At 39.8% G+C, this 22,016-nt stretch overlaps 1 protein-coding gene across 6 annotated transcripts in view; it reads left to right on the top strand.

The window, feature by feature from the left end:
- PKD1L3 (polycystin 1 like 3, transient receptor potential channel interacting) overlaps positions 1–22,016 on the top strand; it is a 73,727-nt gene that overhangs the window by 48,555 nt on the left and 3,156 nt on the right. For 4 of the 6 annotated variants that reach the window (XM_023637242.2, XM_023637240.2, XM_023637243.2 and 1 more), the window contains 5 exons: positions 10,662–10,977; positions 12,433–12,566; positions 16,914–17,041; positions 17,675–17,835; positions 21,702–21,912. In XM_023637242.2, coding sequence (XP_023493010.2) covers positions 10,662–10,977; positions 12,433–12,566; positions 16,914–17,041; positions 17,675–17,835; positions 21,702–21,912 — 950 coding nt within the window. The remainder of the gene's footprint in view (positions 1–10,661; positions 10,978–12,432; positions 12,567–16,913; positions 17,042–17,674; positions 17,836–21,701; positions 21,913–22,016) is intronic. The other 2 variants (XR_011437381.1, XM_070263089.1) reach the window with 1 other exon arrangement.

Below are 22,016 nucleotides of genomic sequence, written 5' to 3' on the forward strand. Positions count from 1 at the left end.
TCCTATTCCTTGCATGTTGATTCTTTCTGGTTCAGTTTTAGATGGTGACAGTTCTAGGTTCAGGGCACATTCTTTTTGCAGTCTGTAACTCTGTCTGTGCTGAATAAAATATTGACTAAATGAAAAGTGAATCGAACCCTGAGTGGCTAAGGATGGTGCCATCACAATAGGCATGGTTCCCCTCTTGGACTCCTTGGCTCTGCGGTATGGTGTCATGGTCCCAGAGTACAGACTCAGAAGCCAGACTGCCCAGGTGCACATTCTCACTCTCCGCTTACTAACAGTGTGTTCTTGGGTAAATTACTCAATTTTCTGTACTTCAGTTTCCCCGTCTATACAATGGGGATAGTATTAGGACCTACCGTATAAGATTGATGTGAATATTAAAAACTTAATAGGTCTAAGTGCTTAGAACAGTGTCTGGCACATAGTCTCACTGGGTAAGTGTTAGCTGCTGTTATGAACTGGGTACCTGGGGCTCTGGCCAATCTACTAGAACCATAAAGTGTACATTAGTTACCTGGACATGCTAAGGAAGAGCAACAGCAGTCTGTCGATATAGAGAAAGAGAGAATTAAGTAGACATGGGGTGAAAAGCAGTAAAAATTGTCACTGACATGGTTTCTCTCTTCAACTACTAAAAAATCTGTACTTTCAGAATTGACATAGCCCGGTCGTATGAGTCCACGTGTTTTCAGGAACATTGAAGCTCGAGCCATTCACAGCAGATAATCTGTATCCTGTAAATACATGACTTTCCTAATAGTCTAGTCCAGTGTTTGGTCACATTTAGGGAAGAATCATCTTTTAATTTCATTAAAATTTCTCTTGCAGCAATTTAAACTTGCTTTTTGTCTTTTGGCTTTCTTCTGAGGTGGAAACAGATGATCAAAATTCTACCATAATTTTATGATTTTCTTTTAAGATGCAAAACGGGGGCTGGCTCCGTGGCCGAGTGGTTAAGTTTGCGTGCTCCGCTGCGGCGGCCCAGGGTTCAGATCCTGGGCGCAGACATGGCACTGCTCGTCAGGCCACGTTGAGGCCGCGTCCCACATCCCACAACTAGAAGGACATGCAACTAAGATGTACAACTGTGTACGGGGGGGGGGGGGGGGGTTAGGGAGATAAAGCAGAAAAAAAAAAAAAAAGATTGGCAACAGTTGTTAGCCCAGGTGCCAATCCTTAAAAAAAAAAAAAGATGCAAAATGAGACCATCTTTGAAGGTTGTCACCTTTACCTTCCTCTTTTATCTTCCGCAGAACCCTAGGTCCTTTACAAACTACTGCAAACCTCTCCTTGCCACATTCTCTAACATAATCTTTTTCTTTTATTTAAAACATTTTTTAATAATTAAAACATGAATATGGAGAAAATTCAAGTGAACAACAGGGTATGTTGCGCAACTCCCCATTGTCCCTGAATCCTCTTTCTTTCTTTCCAAGAGGTAACTACGTTCCAATTTATTATATATTCTTCGAGGTAATCTATGCATTTGCAAATGTATTTGCTGATAAATGGTAGCCTACTATAAAAACTGTCATTCATTTTGCCTTTTTCCATTAATAATTTACCTGGAGATTGTTCCATCAGTTGTGTTTTGTTCCTTTACCATGTAGTATTCCATTGCCTGGATGTACCATAATTTATAACCCTGTTGATAGACATTTAGATTGTTTCCAATCTTTTACTGTTAACAACAATACTACCATTAATATCCTTTTACATATGTAATTTCACATGTACAAATATATCTGTAAAATAAATACCTTGAAAAGACTTGCTAAAAATGTATTTTTTTTTAAAGATTGGCACCTGAGCTAACAACTGTTGCCCATCTTTTTTTTTTTTATTATTGCTTTTTCTCCCCAAATCCCCCCAGTACATTAATTGTATATTTTAGTTGTGGGTCCTTCTAGTTGTGGCATGTGGGATGCCACCTCAGCATGACCTGACGAGCAGTGCCATGTCTGCGCCCAGGATCCGAACCGGCGAAACCCTGGGCCGCCGAAGCAGAGCGCGTGAACTTAACCACTCAGCCATGGGGCCAGCCCCATAAAAATGTATATTATTTTAATTTAGAAGGATATTGCCAAATTGTTCTCCTTAGTTGTTGTACTAGTTAACACTCCCATTAGCAATGTATGAGAGTGTCTGCTCATATCCCCAACAGCCCAGTGAAAATTGGTGTTTTCGAACAATACGTATAGCTCTGAAGTATACTAAAGGCTTTGCGAAGGAACTCGTGAGAACATGCAAGTCTAAACTAAAGTAGGTACCATTTTTTACCTCTCTTATGGGCAAAACTTGCCTCTGCTCTTGCTCTTCTTCATTCTATCCTCCCCATATTATTTTTTAAAAACATAAATCTGTGTTACTCCCTTGTTCAAAACCTCCCAATGGATTCCCATCATACTTAAAATCTCAAACCCTTTCCAAAGCCTGCAAGGAGGACCTGCCTGTCCGGCCCCTGGCTCCGTCTGTTACTTCACCCCCTGCTCCTCCAGCCCTCCTTCACTACAGCCACACAAGCGTCCGTGCTCTCCTTGAATACGCCAAGCATGCTCTCAGCTCGGGGCCTTGGAACTTGCTGTTGCCCTGACTGGGTTCTGCATTGGGTGCTCCAAAATTTGCTTGGGTCTCTCTCATAAGCCACCTCCTCAGAGAAACGTTCTTTAATCGTCCTACGTAAATGAATAGCTCTGCTCCCTCCCCACCAAACACTCTTTCCCTTCGTTCTACAGAATTTTTCTTCATAGCGCTACCATTCCCTGAATGCTGTTTGCTTATTGCCTCTCCCTCCTCAGATGCGGGCTCTCTGTGGACAGAGATTCTTTCATTCACTGTTGTGTTCCCAGCGCCTCAAACAGGACCTCTTGGATGTGAGCACTCAGGACATATTGATTGAAAGAAAGAATGTCGTTCCGTAATCTTTGCCCATTTTTCAGTGGTCTCCTTGGTTTTGTTTTCTTGTTTTGATATACAGGCACTTTTTATATATTAAGAACTTATATAGTTGTAGATATAGATTTAGATATTTATATAGACACTAAGTATGAACTAGTAAAGATTAATTTAGGGAACTGATATCTTTCTGATGTTGTCATCCTATCTGGGAGTAGGGCATGCTTTTCTGTTTATTCTCATCTTCATTTGTATCTTTCAGTAATATTCGAAATTGCTCTTCATATGATTCTTGCACATCTCTTGTTGGGTTTATTTTATCTTTTGTGTTGCTATTGTAAATGAGATCTTATTTCTCTAAACCTTTTAAGTAAATATTGTTTGGAGATATGAAGACTATTGATTTCTTTATATGTAGTACCCAGCTACCTTGCTGAGTTATCTTTTGTAAGCAATAGTTTTTCAGTTGATTTTCTTTTTCCCAAGCTTTGTTGAGGTGTAATTGACAAATAAAAATTGTATGTATTTAAGTTACAACATGACATTTTGATACATGAATACATTGTGAAATAATTACCACAATCAAGCTAATTAACATAGCCATCATCTCACATAGTTATGTTTCTTGTTTTGTTTTTGGTGTGGCAGGAACACTTAAGATCCATTCTCTTAGCAAATTTCAAATACACAATATGGTACTTAATGATCATAATGGTAACCTTAATGATCATGCTGTACATTAGCTCTCCAGAACTTGCTCATTTTATAACTGAAAGTTTGTACACTTTGACCAGCATCTCCCCATTTTCCCCACCCCCCGAGCCCCTAGTTACTACTGTTTCACTCTCTGATTCTATGAGTTCAACTTTTTTAGATTCCACATATAAGTGAGATCATACAGTATTTGCTTTTCTCTGCCTGGCTTATTTCACTTAGCATGATGTCCTTCAGGTTCATCCATGTTGTAGCAAATGGTAGCATTTCCTTCTCTTTTTATGGATGAATAAACTCCATTATATACATATACCACGTTATCTTTGTACATTCCTACATCAACAGATACAGATTGTTTCTGTAGCTTGGCTATCATGAATAAGGCTGCAATGAACATGGGAGTGCAGATGTCTCTTCAAGATACTGATGTCATTTCCTTTTGATATATACCCAGTAGTGGGACTGCTAGATCATATAGTAGTTCTATTTTTAATTTCTTGAGGAACTTCCATACTAGCTTCTGTAATGGCTGTACCAATTTACATTCCCACCAACAGTGTATGAAGATTCTCTTTTCTCCACACCTTCACCAATACTTGTTATCTTTTGTCTTCTTGATAGTAGCCATCCTAACAGGTATGAAGTGATATCTCATTGTGGTTTTGATTTGCATTTCCCTAATAATTAGTGATGTTGAGCACCTTTACATATATCTGTTGGCAATTTGTATGTCTTCTTTAGAAAAACATGTGTTCAGGTCCTTTGCCCATTTTTTTCCCTTGAAGATTGGCACCTGAGCTAACATCGGTTGCCAATCTTCTTTTTTTCTTCACCCCAAAGCCCCCCAGTACACGGTTGTATATTCTAGTTGTGGGTCCTTCTGGTTGTGCTATGCGGGACGCCGCCTCAGCATGGCTTGATGAGCGGTGCTAGGTCTGCACCCGGGATTCCAACTGCTGAAACCCAGGGCCACCGAAGCAGAGCACGTGAACTCAACCACTTGGCCACCGGGTCAGCCCCTCCATTTTTTAATTGGGTTATTTGTTTTTTTGGTATTGAGTTGTATGAGTTCTTTATATATTTTTGATATTAATCCCTTATGAGATATGTGGTTTGCAAATATTTTCTCCCATTTCATAGGTTGCCTTTTCATTCTGTTGATGGTTTCCTTTGCTGTGCAGAAGCTTTTTAGTTTGATGTAGTCTCACTTCTTTGTTTTTGCTTTTGTTGTCTGTGTTTGTGGTGTCATATCCAAAATATTGCCAACACCAATCTCAAGGAGTTTTTTTCCTATGTTTTCTTCTAGTAGTTTTACTGTTTCAGGTCTTACATTTAAGTTGTTAATCCATTTGGAGTTGATTTTTGTATATGGCATAAAATAAGGGTCCAATTTCATTCTTTTGTGTGTGGAAATCCAGTTTTCACAGCACCATTTGTTGAAGAGACTAACCTTTCCCCATTGTGTATTCTTGACAGACGTTTCATAGATTGGTTGACTGTGTATGTGTTGGTTTAATTCTGGGCTCTCTATTCAGTTCCATTGGTCTCTGTGTCTGTTTTTATGCCAATACCGTACTGTTTTGATTACTATAGCTTTTTAATATAGTTTGAACCAGGAAGTGTGATGCCTCCAGCTTTGTTCTCTCTCAAGATTACTTTGGCTATTTGAGGTCTCTTGTGGTTCCATACAAATTTTAGAATTGTTTTTTGTATTTCTGTGAAAAATGCCATTGGAATTTTGATAAAAATTGCATTGAATCTGTAGATCTCTGGGTAGTATGGACATTTTAACAATATTAATTCTTCCCATCCATGAACATGGGGTATCTTTCCATTTATTTTTGTCTTCTTCATTCTTTCATCAGTGTCTTATGGTTTTCATTCTACAGATCTTTCACCTCCTTGGTTAACTTTATTCCTGAGTATTTTATTCTTTTTGATACCTTTGTAAATGAGATTGTTTTCTTAATTTCTTTTTCAGATAGTTCATTGTTAGAATAACAAAATGCAACTAATTCTTGTATGTTGACTTTATATCCTGCAATTTTACTGAACTCACTCATTAGTTTTCACACTAATAGTTTTTGGTGGAGTCTTTAGGGTTTTCTATATGTAAGATCATGCCATCTGCAACAGAGACAATTTTACTTCCTCCTTTCCAATTTGGATGCCTTTTATTTCTTTTTCTTGCCTGATCGCTCTGGGTAGGGCTTCCAGTACTGTGTCGAACAGAAGCGGCAAGTGTGAGTGTCTTTGTCTTGTTCCCAATCTTAGAGGAAAAGCTTTCAGTTTTTCACCATTGAGTGTGTTATTAGCTGTGGGTTTGACATATATGACCTTTATTATATTGAGGTACATCCCTTCTATGCCTAATTTGTCAAATGCTTTTTCTGCATCTGTTGAGATCATCATATGATTTTAATCCTTTATTCCATTAATGTGATGTATGTTTATTAAATGTGTATCTTGAATCATCCTTGCATCCCAGGAGTAAATCCCATTTGGGATATGTTGTATGATCCTTTTAAAATGTGCTGTTGAATTTATTTTGCTGATATTTTGTTGAGGATTTTTGCATCTATGTTCATCAGGGATATTAGCTTATAATTTTCTTTTCTTGTAGTGTCCTTATCTGGCTTTGGTATGAGGGTATTGCTGGCCTCATAAAGTGAGTGTTCCTTCCTCTTCAATATTTTTGAAGAGTTTGAGAAGGGTTGGTGTTAATTCTTCCTTAGATGTTAGGTAGAATTCACCCATGAAGCTCTCTGGTCCTGGGCTTTTGTTTGTTGGGAGTTTTTTGATTACTCATTCAATCTCTTTACTCATTATTGGTCTGTTCAGATTTTCTATTTCTTCATGATTCAGTCTTGGTAGGTTGTATTTTTCTAGGAATTTACCCATTTCTTCTAGGTTATCCATATTATTGGTATGTAATTTTTCATAGTATTCTCTTATGATTCTTTATATTTCTTTGATATCAGTTATAATATCTCCTCTCGCATTTATGATTTTATTTGAGGCCTCTCTCTCTCTCTTTTTTAGTTAGCCTAGCTAAAAGTTTGTTAATTTTGTTTATCTTTCAAAAAAACCAGCTCTCATTTTTGTTGATCTTTTTCTATTTTCTTTCTTGTCTCTATTTCATTTATTTCTACTCTAATCTTTATTATTTCCTTCCTTCTGCTAACTTTGGGCTTCATTTGTTCCTCTTTTACTAGTTCCTTGAGGTGTAAAGTTAGGCTGTTTATTTGGTTTTTTTCCCTTAATGCAGGTGTTTATCACTATAAAGTTTCCTCTTAGAATTGCTTTTGCTCCATCCCATAAGTTTTGGTATGAACGTTTGTGCTTCCCTTTTTCTTTGTCTCAAGACACTTCTTGATTTCCCTTTTGATTTCTTTTATAACCCGTTGGTAGTTCGGGAGTGTGTTGTTTAATCTCCACATATTTGTAAATTTTCCAGTTTTATTCTTGTAATTGGTTTCTAGTTTAATGTCACTATGGTCAGAAAAAGTAGTTGATAATGATTTAAAATCTTCTTAAATTTGTTAACACTTGCTTTGTGGCCCAAAATATGATCTATCCTGGAGAATGTTCCAGGTACACTTGAGAAGAATGTGTGTTATGGTGTTGTTGAATGGAATGTTCTGTGTATATCTGTTAGGTCCATTTGGTCTATCGCGTTATTCAAGTCGGCTGTTTCCTTGTTGATTTTCTGTCTGGATGATCTATGCCTTGTTGAAAGTGGATATTGAAGTCCCCTACTATTATCATCTTGCTGTCTGTTTGTTCCTTAAGTTCTATTAATGTTTGTTTTACATATTTAGGTCTCCAAAGTTAAGTACATATATATATATACAATTGTTATGTCCTCTTGATGACTTGACCCCTTCACACTATACAGTGACCTTCCTTGTCTCTTGTGACTGAGTTTAACTGAAAGTCTATTTTATGTCATATAAGTATAGCTACTCCTGCTCTCTTTTGATTATCATTTGTATGGAATATATTTTTCTATGCCTTCATTTTCAACCTATGTGTGTCCTTAAAGCTAAAGTGAGTCTCTCAAAGGCAGCATATTGTAAGATCTTGTATTTTTATTCATTCAGCCACTCTATGTCTTTTGATTGGAGAATTTAATTATTTACATGTAATTATTGATAGGTAAGAATTAACTATTGTCATTTTGTTAATTGTTTTCTGGACTGTTTTGTAGCTCCTTTGTTCCTTTCTTCCTCTCTTGCTGTCTTCTTTTGTGGTTTATTTTTTGTAGTGGTATGCTTTAATTCCTCTCCCTTTATCTTTTGTGTATCTACGATAGGTTTTGCTTTGTGGTTACCATAAGGCTTACATAAAACATCTTATAGTTATTACAGTCTATTTTAAGCTGACATCTTACCTTCAATCACATACAAAAACTCTATACTTTTACTTCTCCTCTCCTCACATTTTATGATATTCATGTCATACTTTACTCCTTTTTATATTGTGCATCCATTAACAAATTATTGTAGTGATAGTTATTTTTAATACTATTGTCTTTTAACTTTAATACTGGAGATTAAAATGATTTACAAACCAATATTACAGTATTACAGTATTCTGAATTTGACTATATATTTTCCTTTGCCAGTGAATTTTGTACTTTCATATGTTTTCATATTGTTATGTAGAATTCTTTCCTTTCAACTTGAAGAACTCCCTTTAGCATTTCTGGAAAGGCAGATCTACTGGCGGTGAATTCCCTAAGCTTTTGTTTCTCTAGGAATGTCTTTACCTCTCCTTCATTTCTGAAGGACAGTTTTGATGGATATAGTATTCTTGGTTGGCAGCTTTTTTTTCTTTCAGCACTTTGAATATATCATCCTACTCCCTCCTGGACTGCAAGGTTTCTGCTGAGAAATCCACTGATAGCCTTATGGGAATTTCTTTGTATGAAGAGTTGTTTTTTCTCTTTCTGCTTTCAAAATTCTCTTTGCCTTTGACTTTTGTATAAAGTTAACCTTCTTTGGCTTGATCTTGTTTGGGGTACTTCAAGCTTCATGCACCTGGATGTCCATACCTCTCCCAAAATTTGGGAAATTTCAGCTATTATTTCTTTAAATAAGCTTTCTGCCCCTTTCTCTCTCTCTCTTTTCTCCTTTGGGACTCGCATGATATGTATATTTGTTCTTTCGACAGTGTCCATAATTCACATAGGCTTTCTTCACTCTTCATCATTCTTTTTTCTTTTGTTCCTCTAACTGGCTAATTTCAAATGACCTATCTTTGAGTTCACCAGTTCTTTCATCTACATGATTAAGCCTGCCTTTATAGTGCTCTGTTGAATCTTTCAGTTCTGTCATTGTATTCTTCAGCTCCAGGATTCCTGTTTGGCTCTTTTTTGTGGTTTCTATTTCTTTATTAAACTTCTTGTTTTGCTCATGCATTGTTTTCCTAATTTTGTTTAGTTGTCTATCTGTGTTCTCTTGCATTTCTTTGAGTTTCTTTAAGATGATTATTTTGAATTTTTTGTCAGGCAATTCATAGATCTCCGTTTCTTTGGGGTCAGTTACTGGAGCTTTATTAGTTTCCTTTGGTGGTGTCATGTTGGCCTGATTCTTTGTGATCCAATATATCCTTGTGTTGATATCTATATGTTTGAAGAAGAAAACACCTTTTGCAGTCTTTACATTCTGGTTTTAGCAGGTAAAGACCTTCTCCTGTTAGTTCTCCAGGCTGATGGGATTACCTCTGGTGTCTCAGTTGAGCTGGGTTGGAGACAGGTCATGTAGCTGTTGCTGGGTCCCACAGTAGGGTCCATGATTTGTGGGCCTATTACTAGGTGCTCAGGGAGGCATAAATCCTGCCTGGTCCCTGGGTGGACAAAACTGACCCCAGAACTTTGTTCAGTACAACAGACACTGGGTCAAGGGTCTGCTTCAGCCACAGATGGCAGGCCTGTTACCAGGTGCATGGAGGGGTGTGACTCCCATCAGGTCCCTAGGAAGGCTCTTGCCAGGTCACTGGGTAGGTCCCCAATCAGGCATGACTGGCCCTGCACCACAGCCGAGAGGGGCTGGCACCAAGTCCCAAGGCTGCTTCAGGGTCCACAACCAGGGCAGATGTCTACAGACCTAGTTCTGGAGCCATTGATAGGCATATCTCCCACTGGGTCCCCAGCAGATGAGACTGTTCCCTCACCGTGGCTGAGAGGGCCTGGTGCCAAGTTATATGGCAATTTCAGGATCTGCAGTCAGATGAGGTCAGTGAGCTCACCTCCAGGGTCACTGACAGACATGTTTCCAAGCAGGTCCCTGGACTGGCAGGACTGCTCTTGTACTGAAGCTAGGAGGGACTGAAGCCCCATAATAGGACTGTTTCAGGATCTACAATCAGACTGTGTTTGTTTGGCTTGCCTCCAGGGCCTTCTGGACCATGGCTGAGAGGGGCTAGAGCAAGATCACAGGCCGCTTCAGGGTCCACTGAGGTCTGCAGGCCTGTTATCTGAGACACAGACGAGAGTGACTCCTCCCAGGTCCTTTGGCATATGATGCCAATGGTAGGACCAAGGCCAAATGGGGCTGTAGCTGAGTGAGCAGGGTGACAGAGCTGTTTCTGGATCTGTAGCTGGCACAATAATTGGTGAGTCAGCCACCTGGGTATGGGCTTGCCTTCTCAAAACAGCCGTCATCAGTCTTGGACTCCACTGTGGCTTCACAAGCTCCTGTCTGGATCCCAAAGCTCCCACAAAGGCACTTTTGTCTGTGGATGGCTGCCAAATTATTGTTTTGAGGAGAGATATAAGCAGGGGACTTCCCATTCCACCATCTTGCTGACATCTTTCAGTTTATTCTCATGATTTATCTAGACCATTATCTACATATCATTTAAAAATTATGATAATTTCACTTCATTCTTTTTAAGTTTTATACCTCTTGTTTCTTTTTCTAATCTGGTTGCATTAGCTAGCAACTCCAAAAATGTTTTTTAAAAATAGTAGTAAAAAGTGTGCATTTTTTGTTACTAACTTGAGGCAATTTTTTAAATGGTTTCTTGTACTCTCTCATTAGGATTTATTACTGATGGGAACTCCTTTCTTTTGGGCAACGTTCTGCTTCGTCAGATTCGCATTCCTGGTGCCATACTCTTTCCACCTGGAGTATCTCCCCAAGAACAAGTGAGGCCGTCTCACCAAGATCAGGAGGATAAAGAGAACTATGGGGTTAACTGGGGCCCCCCTGAAACAAACATCACAAAATCAGACAGCATGTGGCATTATCAGAATCAGGAGACACTGGGTGGCTATCCCATCCAAGGGGAATTTGCCACTTACTCAGGAGGAGGATATGTTGTGAGACTTGGAAGAAACTCCAGTACTGCAAACAGGTGAGCAAGCCTGAGCCCTGAACAAGAGGACCAAGTTGTCTGCTTCTGTCCATTCTTAGGACACTTAGGAACTGAGGACCCATTTGAGTACAGTAGTGCCCCCTTATCTTCAGTTTTGCTTTCTGAGGTTTCAGTTACCCACAGTGAACCACAGTTAGAAAATAACGCTGCATTACCATGCCTATGCCATCCACCTCACTTCATCTCCTCATGAAGGCATTGTCTCATCTCTCAGCATCACGAGAAGGATGAGTACAGTACAGCAAGATATTTTTAGAGAGATACTACACTTACATAACTTTTAGTACAGTATATTGTTATAATTGTTATATTTTATTGTTATTGTTAATCTCTTACTGTGCCTGATTTCTAAATTAAACTTTATCATAAGTATGTATGTATAGGAAAAAACAGTATACAGGGTTTGGTGCTATCTGTGGTTTCAGGCATCCACTGGGGGTCTTGGAACATCCTCCGTGGATAAGGGGGGACTACTCTAGTTTCAACAGTTACTGTAATGCCACTGTATTGTCTGTGACATTTGCAGACATTTTTATTTTAAGACTTTTAAGGAAATGTATGTTTTAGTGTAAAAATTCCCTGTTCAACCTCAAACTACAGGTACGTTTTGGTTTGGCAATTTTCCAAATCTCATTTCTTTTCTCCTCAGGAAAAACACATATCAGTTTCAATTCTAGCTGTAGTTGAACTAAGGTGACTTTCATTTGGGCAAACAACTCCTCAAATATAAGGGGAAACACTGCCCTTCAGGCACCAGGATCAATCCAAAATTAAATTGGCAGAGACTTATAGGGTCGTTTTGTATATAAAGCCTGAGAGTCTTTGTGATTATGTATGAAAAAAATCTAAATTAAAATGACTATCTCTTCATTTAAATTTACAGCAAGAAATTAATTATTCAAAAACAATTAAGCCAACCAAAGGCCATTTCCATCCCTTACACCTCTCAAAAGTGAATAGCTGTTAGTAAAGAGTAACATTTAACACTTCAAATGGAAGTATTAGACATAGCACATAAAATTAATTTCTATCTCAGACCTTAAATGCCAAACCTTGCTGTGAACACTATTGTGAAAACTTTCATTTTTAAAGTCTTCTAAATTTATATTCATGTTAACACTAGTGAAAGTTCGGGCATTAGAAGTCATAAAATATTTTACAGGTAAACTAGATTGGGAAATGTAGCTTCTTCTTTTTTTTTTTTTTTTTATTAATGTTATGATAGATTACAACCTTGTGAGATTTCAGTTGTACATTTTTGTTAGTCATGTTGTGGGTACACCACTTCCCCCTTTGTGCCCTCCCCCCACCCCCCCTTGGGAAATGTAGCTTCTTACCCAGTATGTCAGTGACATTGGAAATGCCAGGGCATTTTCCTCCTTTGCAGGTTTGAATGGAGAAAGTAGCTGGCCCTGTCCTTCTCTGTTTTCCCAGAGTCCTCCAGCATCTTGAACAGAGCCGCTGGCTAGACCGTTGCACCAGAAGCCTCTTTGTGGAATTTGTGGTCTTCAATGCTAATGTGAACCTGTTCTGTGTAGTGACCCTGATTTTGGAATCCAACAATATGGGTATGAGGCTCTCTTCTCTCCTCCCTCTGTGACCTGGGTATCTCAGGAGAAGTCCCAATTTCTTTATCTTATACCATTAAAAGGCATTATTTTAATTACAGTTATTACATATAAATATAATTTTAAAAGTGAAATAGTTTAAAGCAAACACTAGCATTCCTCTGTTTATCCCCACCTCATTCCAACTCCCCAAAAACAGCTACTTTCAGCTTTTTTAAACTATTTGACTTTTGGGATTTAAAAATTATTAACATGCTTATTAACTATTTCATGAATCTTCAGTTTTAGAAAGGTATTTCTTTCTTTTTATGACAATGAGGATTTAACCTTTTTATACCTACACATGTCCCTAATATACACACATATACACCTTTTCTTTTTTCCTTATTCTCCCAAAATAGTAATATAATTTGTAGTTAATTTGAGTATTTCCATTATTGTGATTATATAAGTATTTTTCAAAGATGAGCCATGTAATGTATTACAATTAAATTTCCTTTCTTTCTCAACTTTTTGTTTTCCAAAGAGTTTATAACTACTTTTTTTTTGTTTGCTTGGTTTTATATGCATCTGTCATTGATTCATCTCCAAATTCTTCCTAGAAGTAAAATATCTCACTTTGTTAAAAAGTATCAAGTAACCTATCATTTTATCTTTTTCTTAGAGACATCCTCTTTAGGGCCCTCCATCCTCTTTTTGTTTGTTCCCCAAAGCCCCAGTACATGGTTGTATATCCTAGTTGTAAGTCCTTCTAGTTCTTCCATGTGAGCCACCAGCACAGCATGGCAACTGACAGACAGGTGGTGTGGTTCCATGGCCAGGAAACGAACCTGGACCACCAAAGCAGTGAGAGAGCTGAGCTTTAACCACTAGCCCACTGGGGTTGGCTCCCTCCATCCTCTTTTGGTATAGTCTGGATTGGCTAGTCTCTCAGCCTGCCCTAGAGTTCTTATCCTGGACTCTCCCTTCACTGTCACCCTAGTGACCTTATTTTTACTTCTCTCCTCTGTTGGATCCCCTTTGTCCCAGATCCCATATCTTCTTCTCATGGTTTACTTTCTCATCTTGTTGGAGCACATCCTCTAGTAACTTCCTGGAAGGGTGCAAAGGAAGTAAATTTTTTGAAATCTTACATTTCCAATAAAGTTTTTTTTTCTGCCATCACATTTGATTGCTAATTTGTCTGGATACAGTTGTTTTTCACAGAATTTTGAAAAGTATAGCTCCATTGCCTTTTAGTATCTCATATTGCTGTTAAGAAGGACGATAATGCCCCCATTCCCAAAAGTTTTTAGAATTATCTCTTTGTCCACAGGGTTATGAAAGGACCTCATGATGAGCCCTTTAATCTGGAAATGTGTCCTTAAGTTCTGAGACGTTTTCTTTCCTTTTTCTCTGTTCATTTCTTTATTTTCTCTGTTCTCTTTTTCTAATATTTCTGGCATTTTGACATTGGAACTCCCGGACTGATTTTCTTATGTTTTTGCTTTTATCTTCCATCTTTTTCTTCTAATTTCTGAGAGATTACTTCAATTTCGAAACCATTTGTTGAATTTTTCATTTTTATCATATTTTAATTTCCAAAAATTGTTTGTTCTCATAATATTCCTTTTTCATAGTCTCCTATTGTTCTTTAATGATGCAATAGCTTCTCAATTCTGAGGGTATTATAGGTTTGTTTTGTTTTTTTTCTGCTCCTTCACTTTCTCTAATTCCTCTGAGCTTCTTTTATTTATTTTTTAATTTTTTTATTTTTTAAAGATTTTTTTATTTTTTCCTTTTTTCTCCCCAAAGCGCCCCGGTACATAGTTGTATATTCTTCGTTGTGGGTCCTTCTAGTTGTGGCATGTGGGATGCTGCCTCAGCGAGGTCTGATGAGCAGTGCCATGTCCGCGCCCAGGATTCGAACCAACGAAACACTGGGCCGCCTGCAGCGGAGCACGCAAACTTAACCACTCGGCCACGGGGCCAGCCCCAGAGCTTCTTTTATTTTTTGAGGTTTCATTTTGATCTCCATTTTTCGATTTTAGGGGTTCAAGTATCTGGCTCTTCTTTCATATTCAAGAGGGAGGCAGTAAAAAGCAAATAAATGCTAATTAGATGCTCTGTGCACATGAATAGAGCTTGTCAACTGGTATCTATGTCTTTTCTCTTGGGCAGTCAGTTTTCACAGAGAGGGACCCTCCAAACTCCTGCTTTGAGGATATAAATCTGTTAGACTTCCCAAAGCCAGTTGAGGGAAGGGATCTTGGAAGGGTCTCACTGTGCAGTATGTAAACTTTCTCTTACTCCCTCTTTTCAGTAGGCCACTACTCTCAAATGTACCTGGTGTCCCTGAGTTCAGATTCTCTCCAGTTCAACATCACCGGGAAATAAATCTTTAGTCTTGTGTTGGTGGCAAGCAGGATGGCTAGCAGTACCTAGCTGTGAAGGGAAGAGAGGAAATCTGGGATCTAATTGCTTATGTTCAGACTTGTAGTCAATTCTCCTGTTTTCAGTTCCACTTGACCTTCTATCTTCAGAGGTAACTAATGCCTCCAATTTCTCAGGCTTTCTAGGATTTTGTGGTAAGAATTGGCTTGCTTCCATGTTTCCTGCACTGCTTACTTCGGTTTCAGCTTTCTTGAATCTGCTAAACCAGTGTCATTCATCTATTTTCCAGCTTCTGGTAGTTTATTGCTCTGATCTGCCCTCCTCGTCTGTATCTTTGGGTTGTTTTTTTCCTCTTCACTGTCATCATGGCATTTTGTAAGAGATTGCAGGGGAACTCGTCCGTTCATTTCCCCTACCTTTAACAGGAAGTCTGTCCTAGTCCTAACTTCCTTTCTCCTTTCTTCTGTCTTCCACATTTTGCCCACAAGTGTCCTCCCATTTACCACCAGGTGTAACTTCTAATCAGGAATTTTTTCCTCCCAGATCCACACAGAGTAGACCACTTCTCCTATACTTATTCTAAATGAAGCCTTGAAGTCTTCCTGAGGGTCTTCATAGGGTTTTTATTGTTAGTAACTACCAAAAAAATAGATACAGGCAAAATAAACATGAGGAAATCCCCAGTCCTGAGAGCAAGCTATGTGAAGTCAGAACTCCTTTTTTTTTTTTAATCTTTTTTTTTTTTCTTTTGAGGAAGATTAGCCCTGAGCTAACATCTGCTGCCAATCCTCCTCTTTTTGCTGAGGGAGACTGGCCCTGAGCTAACATCTGTGCCCATCTTCCTCTACTTTATATGTGGGATGCCTGCCACAGCATGGCTTGCCAAGCGGTGCCGTGTCCACACCCGGGATCCAAACCGGCAAATCCCCGGCTGCGAAGCAGAACATGCGCACTTAACCACTGTGTCACTGGGCCAACCCCCTCCTTTTGTTCTTAAATGTACTTTCTGCTACAAGGGATGCATCTTAGCTCTAATATTTTTGGGCTTTATGAAAAGTTTATATTCACAAGACCTTTTATGATTGTATAAACTTCAACAATCTCACTTCCAGTCTGAAGGTTTTTAGTCTCTCCTCATATAAACATCTGAGTATTCTTGGAATACTATTAGTATTCATCGGATAATATTAGTGCTTTGCACATAGAAAGTGTCTAAATTTGAAACAGTTTAAAGCATTTTTTCAGGGGCTGGCCCCGTGGCCGAGTTGTTAAGTTCACGCACTCCACTTCAGCAGCCCAGGGTTTTGCCGGTTCAGATCCTGGGTGCGGACATGGCACTGCTCCTAAGGCCACGTTGAGGTGGCGTCCCACATACCACAACTAGAAGGACCCACAACTAAAATATACACCTATGTACTTGGGGGATTTGGGGAGAAAAAGCAGAAAAAAAATAAAAGAAGATTGGCAAGAGTTGTTAGCTCAGGTGACAATCTTTAAAAAAAAAAGCATTTTTTCATTATCCTCATTTCTAAAAACATATTTTAAACAGCTTTAAACAAAAGTACCATGCTTACATTTAACTCCATCCTCCCCTCATTCAATTCCCTCTTTCAAACATCGTTGCACCAGTACAACTGGTCAATTTATCTCTGCAGCCATTCCAACTTGGTAAGGGTGACGCCTATAACAGCTGTTACGTCGTTGGCAGTGCCCTCGAGGAGGGATCAACAGTACAATCCTCTCCCTCCACAGACGTTCAGTGCAGTCAGCACATTTCTCCACCAGCTCTGCATACATGATCTCATTTAATATTCATGACAGCTCTAGGGAAATACATAGTGGAGTGTAGAGACTCAGGAACCTTTGAACTTGATAATCCAGGAAGAGTTGGGGTTATTTCAAAGACAAAATTTGAAGGGAAGAGGGCCAAAGTTTTAAAGACTCTTGATTCCAGGTGTTCTCTGTTATTCTCAGGTGCTTTCTTCACCTCTGTAAGACTGGACACTTTACGTTCCCTCCAGACATCAAAGAAGGACTTTGCCTGGTCTGTTGTCTCGCAAGTCATCTACTATCTACTTGTCTGTTACTACGCCTTCATGCAGGTGAATTGATAATGTTAGATGTAAGAAATTCCCTAGGTTGCCAAATATTATTTGGGGAGCTCCACAATGAGCTATTACTAGAATTATGGCTATGATTTTGGTCCTTTCCGGAAGCCTGAATTCAGTTAAAGGCTGACTGGCTTTCCACCAAGTAGCTCTTTCAATTTTCAAGAGTTAAAGAAGTCAGTCTGGATAAAGACTGTTATTTTCTGTACAGTTGTATTGCCCTTATAAGGTAATAATAGCAAGAGATTGGAAGTATGATAACCAGAGCAAGGGTTCAAAAATACAGATGATTGCACCCAAAAGAGAATATATCTTGAGCCAAACATAACGTTTTCTTCATTTTCAGGCTTGATAACTAATTTAGAAACTTTTTTATTATATATTTTTAAGTTTAAGCAACAAGAAAAAGGATGAATGTATGCAATGAAAGTTGTATTAGAGAAGGCCAGCTTTTCCGTAAGCAGCAGCACTGAGTGACTAGAGCAGAACCAAGGCCGTAACCCATTGTGTCCAAGTTAGATTCGACAAGTCCCCTGCGAGTGCTTTGCCGGGGTTCCTAACACTTCGTTAGGGAGACACCCAGCTAATCTTTAGGCAAGCAGTGGTGACTGTGGTGTCTGTGTTCAGGGTCGCCAGCTGAAACAGCACAGGTGGAGGTGCTTCACTAGGAAGAGAAACATTCTGGACATGAGCATAATCCTCATTAGTTTTGTCGTCTTGGGGCTTGACGTGAAGCTTATTGCTCTACATAAGAAAAACATGGCACAGTACCGCTATGACCGGGACAGGTAAGAGGGAGCCTGAGGAGCAGAGGCTATGTCCAACGTTTCCTGATCGCACACAAGTACAGGCACACCTCATTTGATTGCACTTCGCTTTACTGTACTTCACTGATACTGCATTTTTCATAAAATGAAAGTTTGTGGCAACCCTGTGTTAAGCAAGTCTATTAGCGCCATTTTTCCAACAGCATTTGCTGACTTCGTGTCTGTCATATTTTGGTAACTTTTGAAATATTTCAAACTTTTTCATTATTATTATATTTGTTATGGTGATCTATGATCAGTGTCTTCAATGTTACTATTGTAATTGTTTTGGGGTTCCACAAACTGCGTCTATACAAGATGGCGAACTTAACCAATAAATGTCGGATGTGTTCTGACTGCTCCACTGTCCAGCCCTATCCCATCTTTCCCTCTCCTGGGGGCCGGGAGGCGTCCCTATTCCCTAAGGAACAACAGTATTGAAATTAGGCCAATTAATAACCCCACAATGGCCTCTAAGTGTTCAAGTGAAAGGAAGAGTCACACATCTCTCACTTTAAATCAAATGCCTGAAATGATTAAGCTTAGTGAGGAAGGCCTGTTGAAAGCTGAGACAGGCTGAAAGCTAGGCCTCTTGTGCCAGTTAGCCAAGTTGTGAATGCGAAGGAAAAGTTCTTGAAGGAAATTAGAAGTGCTACTCCAGAGAACACACGAATGATAAGAAAGTGAAACAGCCCTGTTGCTGATCTGGAGAAAGTTTGAGCAGTCTGGATGGAAGATCAAGCCAGCCACAACATTCCCTTAAGCCAGAGTCTAATCCAGAGCGAGGCCCTAACTCTCTTCAGTTCTGTGAAGGCTGAGAGAGGTGAGGAGGCTGCAGAAGAAATGCCTGAAGCTGGCAGAGGATGGTTATGAGGTCTGAGGAAAGAAGCCATCTCCCGACACAGACGTGCAGGTGAAGGAGCGGGTGCTGGTGGAGAAGCTGCAGCGAGGTATCCAGAAGATCCAGCTAAGATAATTAATAGAGGAGGCCACACTAAACAACAGATTTTCAATGCAGATGAAACAGCCGTACACTGAAGAAGATGCCATCTAGGACTTTCACAGCTACAGAGAAGTCAGTGCCTGGCTTCAAAGGACAGGCTCACTCTCTTGTTAGGGGCTAAAGCAGCTGGTGACTTTAAGTTGAAGCCGAAGCTCATTTACCATTCCAAAAATTCTAGGGCCCTCAAGAATTATGCTAAATCTCCTCTACTGTGCTCTATACATGGAACAGCAAAGACCGAATGACAGCATGTCTATTTATAACATGATTTACTGAATATTCTAAGCCCACTGTTGAGACCTACTGCTCTGTAAAAAAGATTCCTTTCAAAATATTACTGCTCATTGACAATGCACCCAAGAGCTCTGATGGAGGTGTACAATGAGATTAATGCTGTTTTCAGCCTGCTAACGCAACATCCATTCCGCAGACCACAGATCAAGGCATACTTTTGACTGTCAAGTCTTATTACTTACGACATACGTTTTGTAAAGCTGTAGCTGCCATAGATAGTGATTCCTCTGATTGATCTGGGGAAAGTAAATCAAAAACCTCTGGAAAGGATTCACCATTCTAGATGCCATTCAGAACATTAGTGATTCATGGGCAGAGGTCAAAATATCAACATTAACAGGCATATGGAGGAAGCTGATTCCAGCTCTCACGGATGACTTTAAGAGGTTCAAGACTTCACTGGAGGAAGTAACTGCAGACGTGGCAGAAAGAGCACGAGAACTAGAATTAGAACTGGAGCCTGAAGATGTGACTGAACTGCTGCCATCTCATGATAAAACTGTAACGGACGAGGAGCTGCTTCCTATGGATGAGCAAAAACAGTGGTTTCTTAAGATGGACTCTCCTCCTGGTGAAGATGTTGAAATGACAACAAAGGATTCAGAATGTTACACCAACTTAGTTGATGAAGCAGCAGCAGGGTTTGAGAGGAGTGACTCCAATTTTGAAGAAGTCCTACTGTGGGTAAAATGCTATCAAACAGCATCGCATACTACAGAGAAATCGTTCTTGAAAGGAAGACTCATTCGATGTGGCAAATTTCATTGTTGTCTATTTTAAGAAACTGCCACAGCCACCCCACCCTTCAGCACCCACCACCCTCATCAGCCAGCAGCCATCAACACTGAGGCAAAACTCTCCAAAAGCAAAAAGATTGCAACTCACTGAAAGCTCAGATAATGGTTAGCATTTTTTAGCAATAAGTGTTTTTTAATTAAGGTATATGCAGTTTTTTAGATATAATGCTATTGCACACTTTTAGTAGACTACAGTATACTGTAAACTTAACTTTTATACGCACTAGGAGACAAAAATTTGTGTGGCTTGCTTTATTGTGATATTCGCTTTATTGCGGTGGCCTGGAACAGAACCCAAGATATCTCTGAGGTGTGCCTGTGTTCTTTCACACTCCCCTCCTCCTCCACTGCTCTACCAGATCTATATTCGTATAATACCAGAGTTAAACACAGAATTCAGACCAATGTCCACAGCAGGGAAAACAATTAACTAGAAAACTTTTATACTGCTAACCACATTGAAAAGCTCTTCTGCCTTCATAGTACTTAGGTATGTGCTTGTCAAGGATAATGCATATAAATTTCACATAGCAAGAGCCTGAAACTGGTCATTATTTTGCACGCTGGCCAAGGAATAAAGCCAAAGACATGACAAATATTCATCCTTTAAATAAAACCACAACACAGGGGCCAGCCCCGTGGCCGAGTGGTTGAGTTTGCACACTCCGCTTCGGAGGGCCAGGGTTTTGCCAGTTCGGATCCTGGGTGCAGACATGGCACTGCTCGCTGGGCGATGCTGAGGCAGCGTCCCACATGCCACAACTAGAAGGACCGACAACTAAAATATACAACTATGTACTGGGGGGATTTGGGGGAGAAAAAGCAGAAAAACAAAGAAAGAAGATTGGCAACATTTGATAGCTCAGGTGCCAATCTTGAAAAAAAAAAAAACCCACAACACATCCTGTAAATCCAAAGAAGCTTGCTTTCTGGGTAGGGATGTTCATCTATTAGCTCGTTCATACTGAGAGACATTCCCTCTCTTCTCTGGTCTTTCTTATGGGAAAGACCATCTGTTTCCCAGACCAAATACTGCCACGTGGTGCTTTTCTAACCTTTCAGTGGTCAACAGCCTGGGCCATTGATGTGTGTAAGACTGAGCTGATGTCCCAGCAAAGTCTCATAGGGGGTCGTTTAAGGAGGGATGATGGTGTTGGCAGCTGGGGTCCAGCCTGCTGTGTGGCATTGCCTAGGTCTAAAACAGTAAAAGAATTGTGATCGAGTGCCAACTTATCATCTCTACGGAGTTCTTTCCAAGTAACCTAGCTGCTGCAACATAAAATTATAAATGCATCTCTCACATAACAAAACCTAATTGATAAAAAATAAAAAACCCTAATACAAATTAGGGGATCAATTATCTCCTGCTGGAGAACAATATAGGATTAGAGTGTTACAGAAAACAGATTCATCTCCTTTTGAGAGGAGCCATTTAACTTAAACCACAACAGTGGAGGAGGGTGGTCTTGATTTCCAGAATGAATTTGGAGTAAAGAAATCAGCTAGTGGTTACATTTCAAGGTTTCTTCAGCACAGCTCCCAGCCAATACATAGCCTTTTGCCAATGCTCTCACATCCACAAGTACAGGAGGCCACACTGGAAAGCAGAGTTCTTACATCAGCAAGTGTTTGACCTAACAGGACTCACAGAGCTGCCACACTTCAGCAGCAGGAGCACTGGAGAAACTGACATGACAGGAATTGATGGTGGCAGAGACTTCCTGCCAAATAACTGTCAGCCTTCCTTGGTACAGGTTCATCAGCTTCAATAAGGCAGTAAAATTGAACTCCACTGTCATTCACCTCATGGGCTTCCTGGTGCTGTTGGCAACTGTTCAGCTATGGAACCTGCTGCATCATAACCCGAGACTGCAGGTCATCGGCAGAACGCTCAGCAAAGCCTGGGACGAAGTGGTGGGCTTCTTGCTGGTCATCCTGATCCTGCTGACAGGCTATGCCATTGCTGTAAGCCCCCATTCCCAGTGTCTGTCTTCTTCTAAGTGCTGTGGTCTTGGAATCACGTTGCTTCCCTTAGAAAAGATCACTCTATGGAAAGCCATCAGCTAAAG

The sequence above is a fragment of the Equus caballus genome, chromosome 3, assembly GCF_041296265.1.
Source record: "Equus caballus isolate H_3958 breed thoroughbred chromosome 3, TB-T2T, whole genome shotgun sequence".
In the NCBI taxonomy this organism is placed as follows: domain Eukaryota; kingdom Metazoa; phylum Chordata; class Mammalia; order Perissodactyla; family Equidae; genus Equus; species Equus caballus.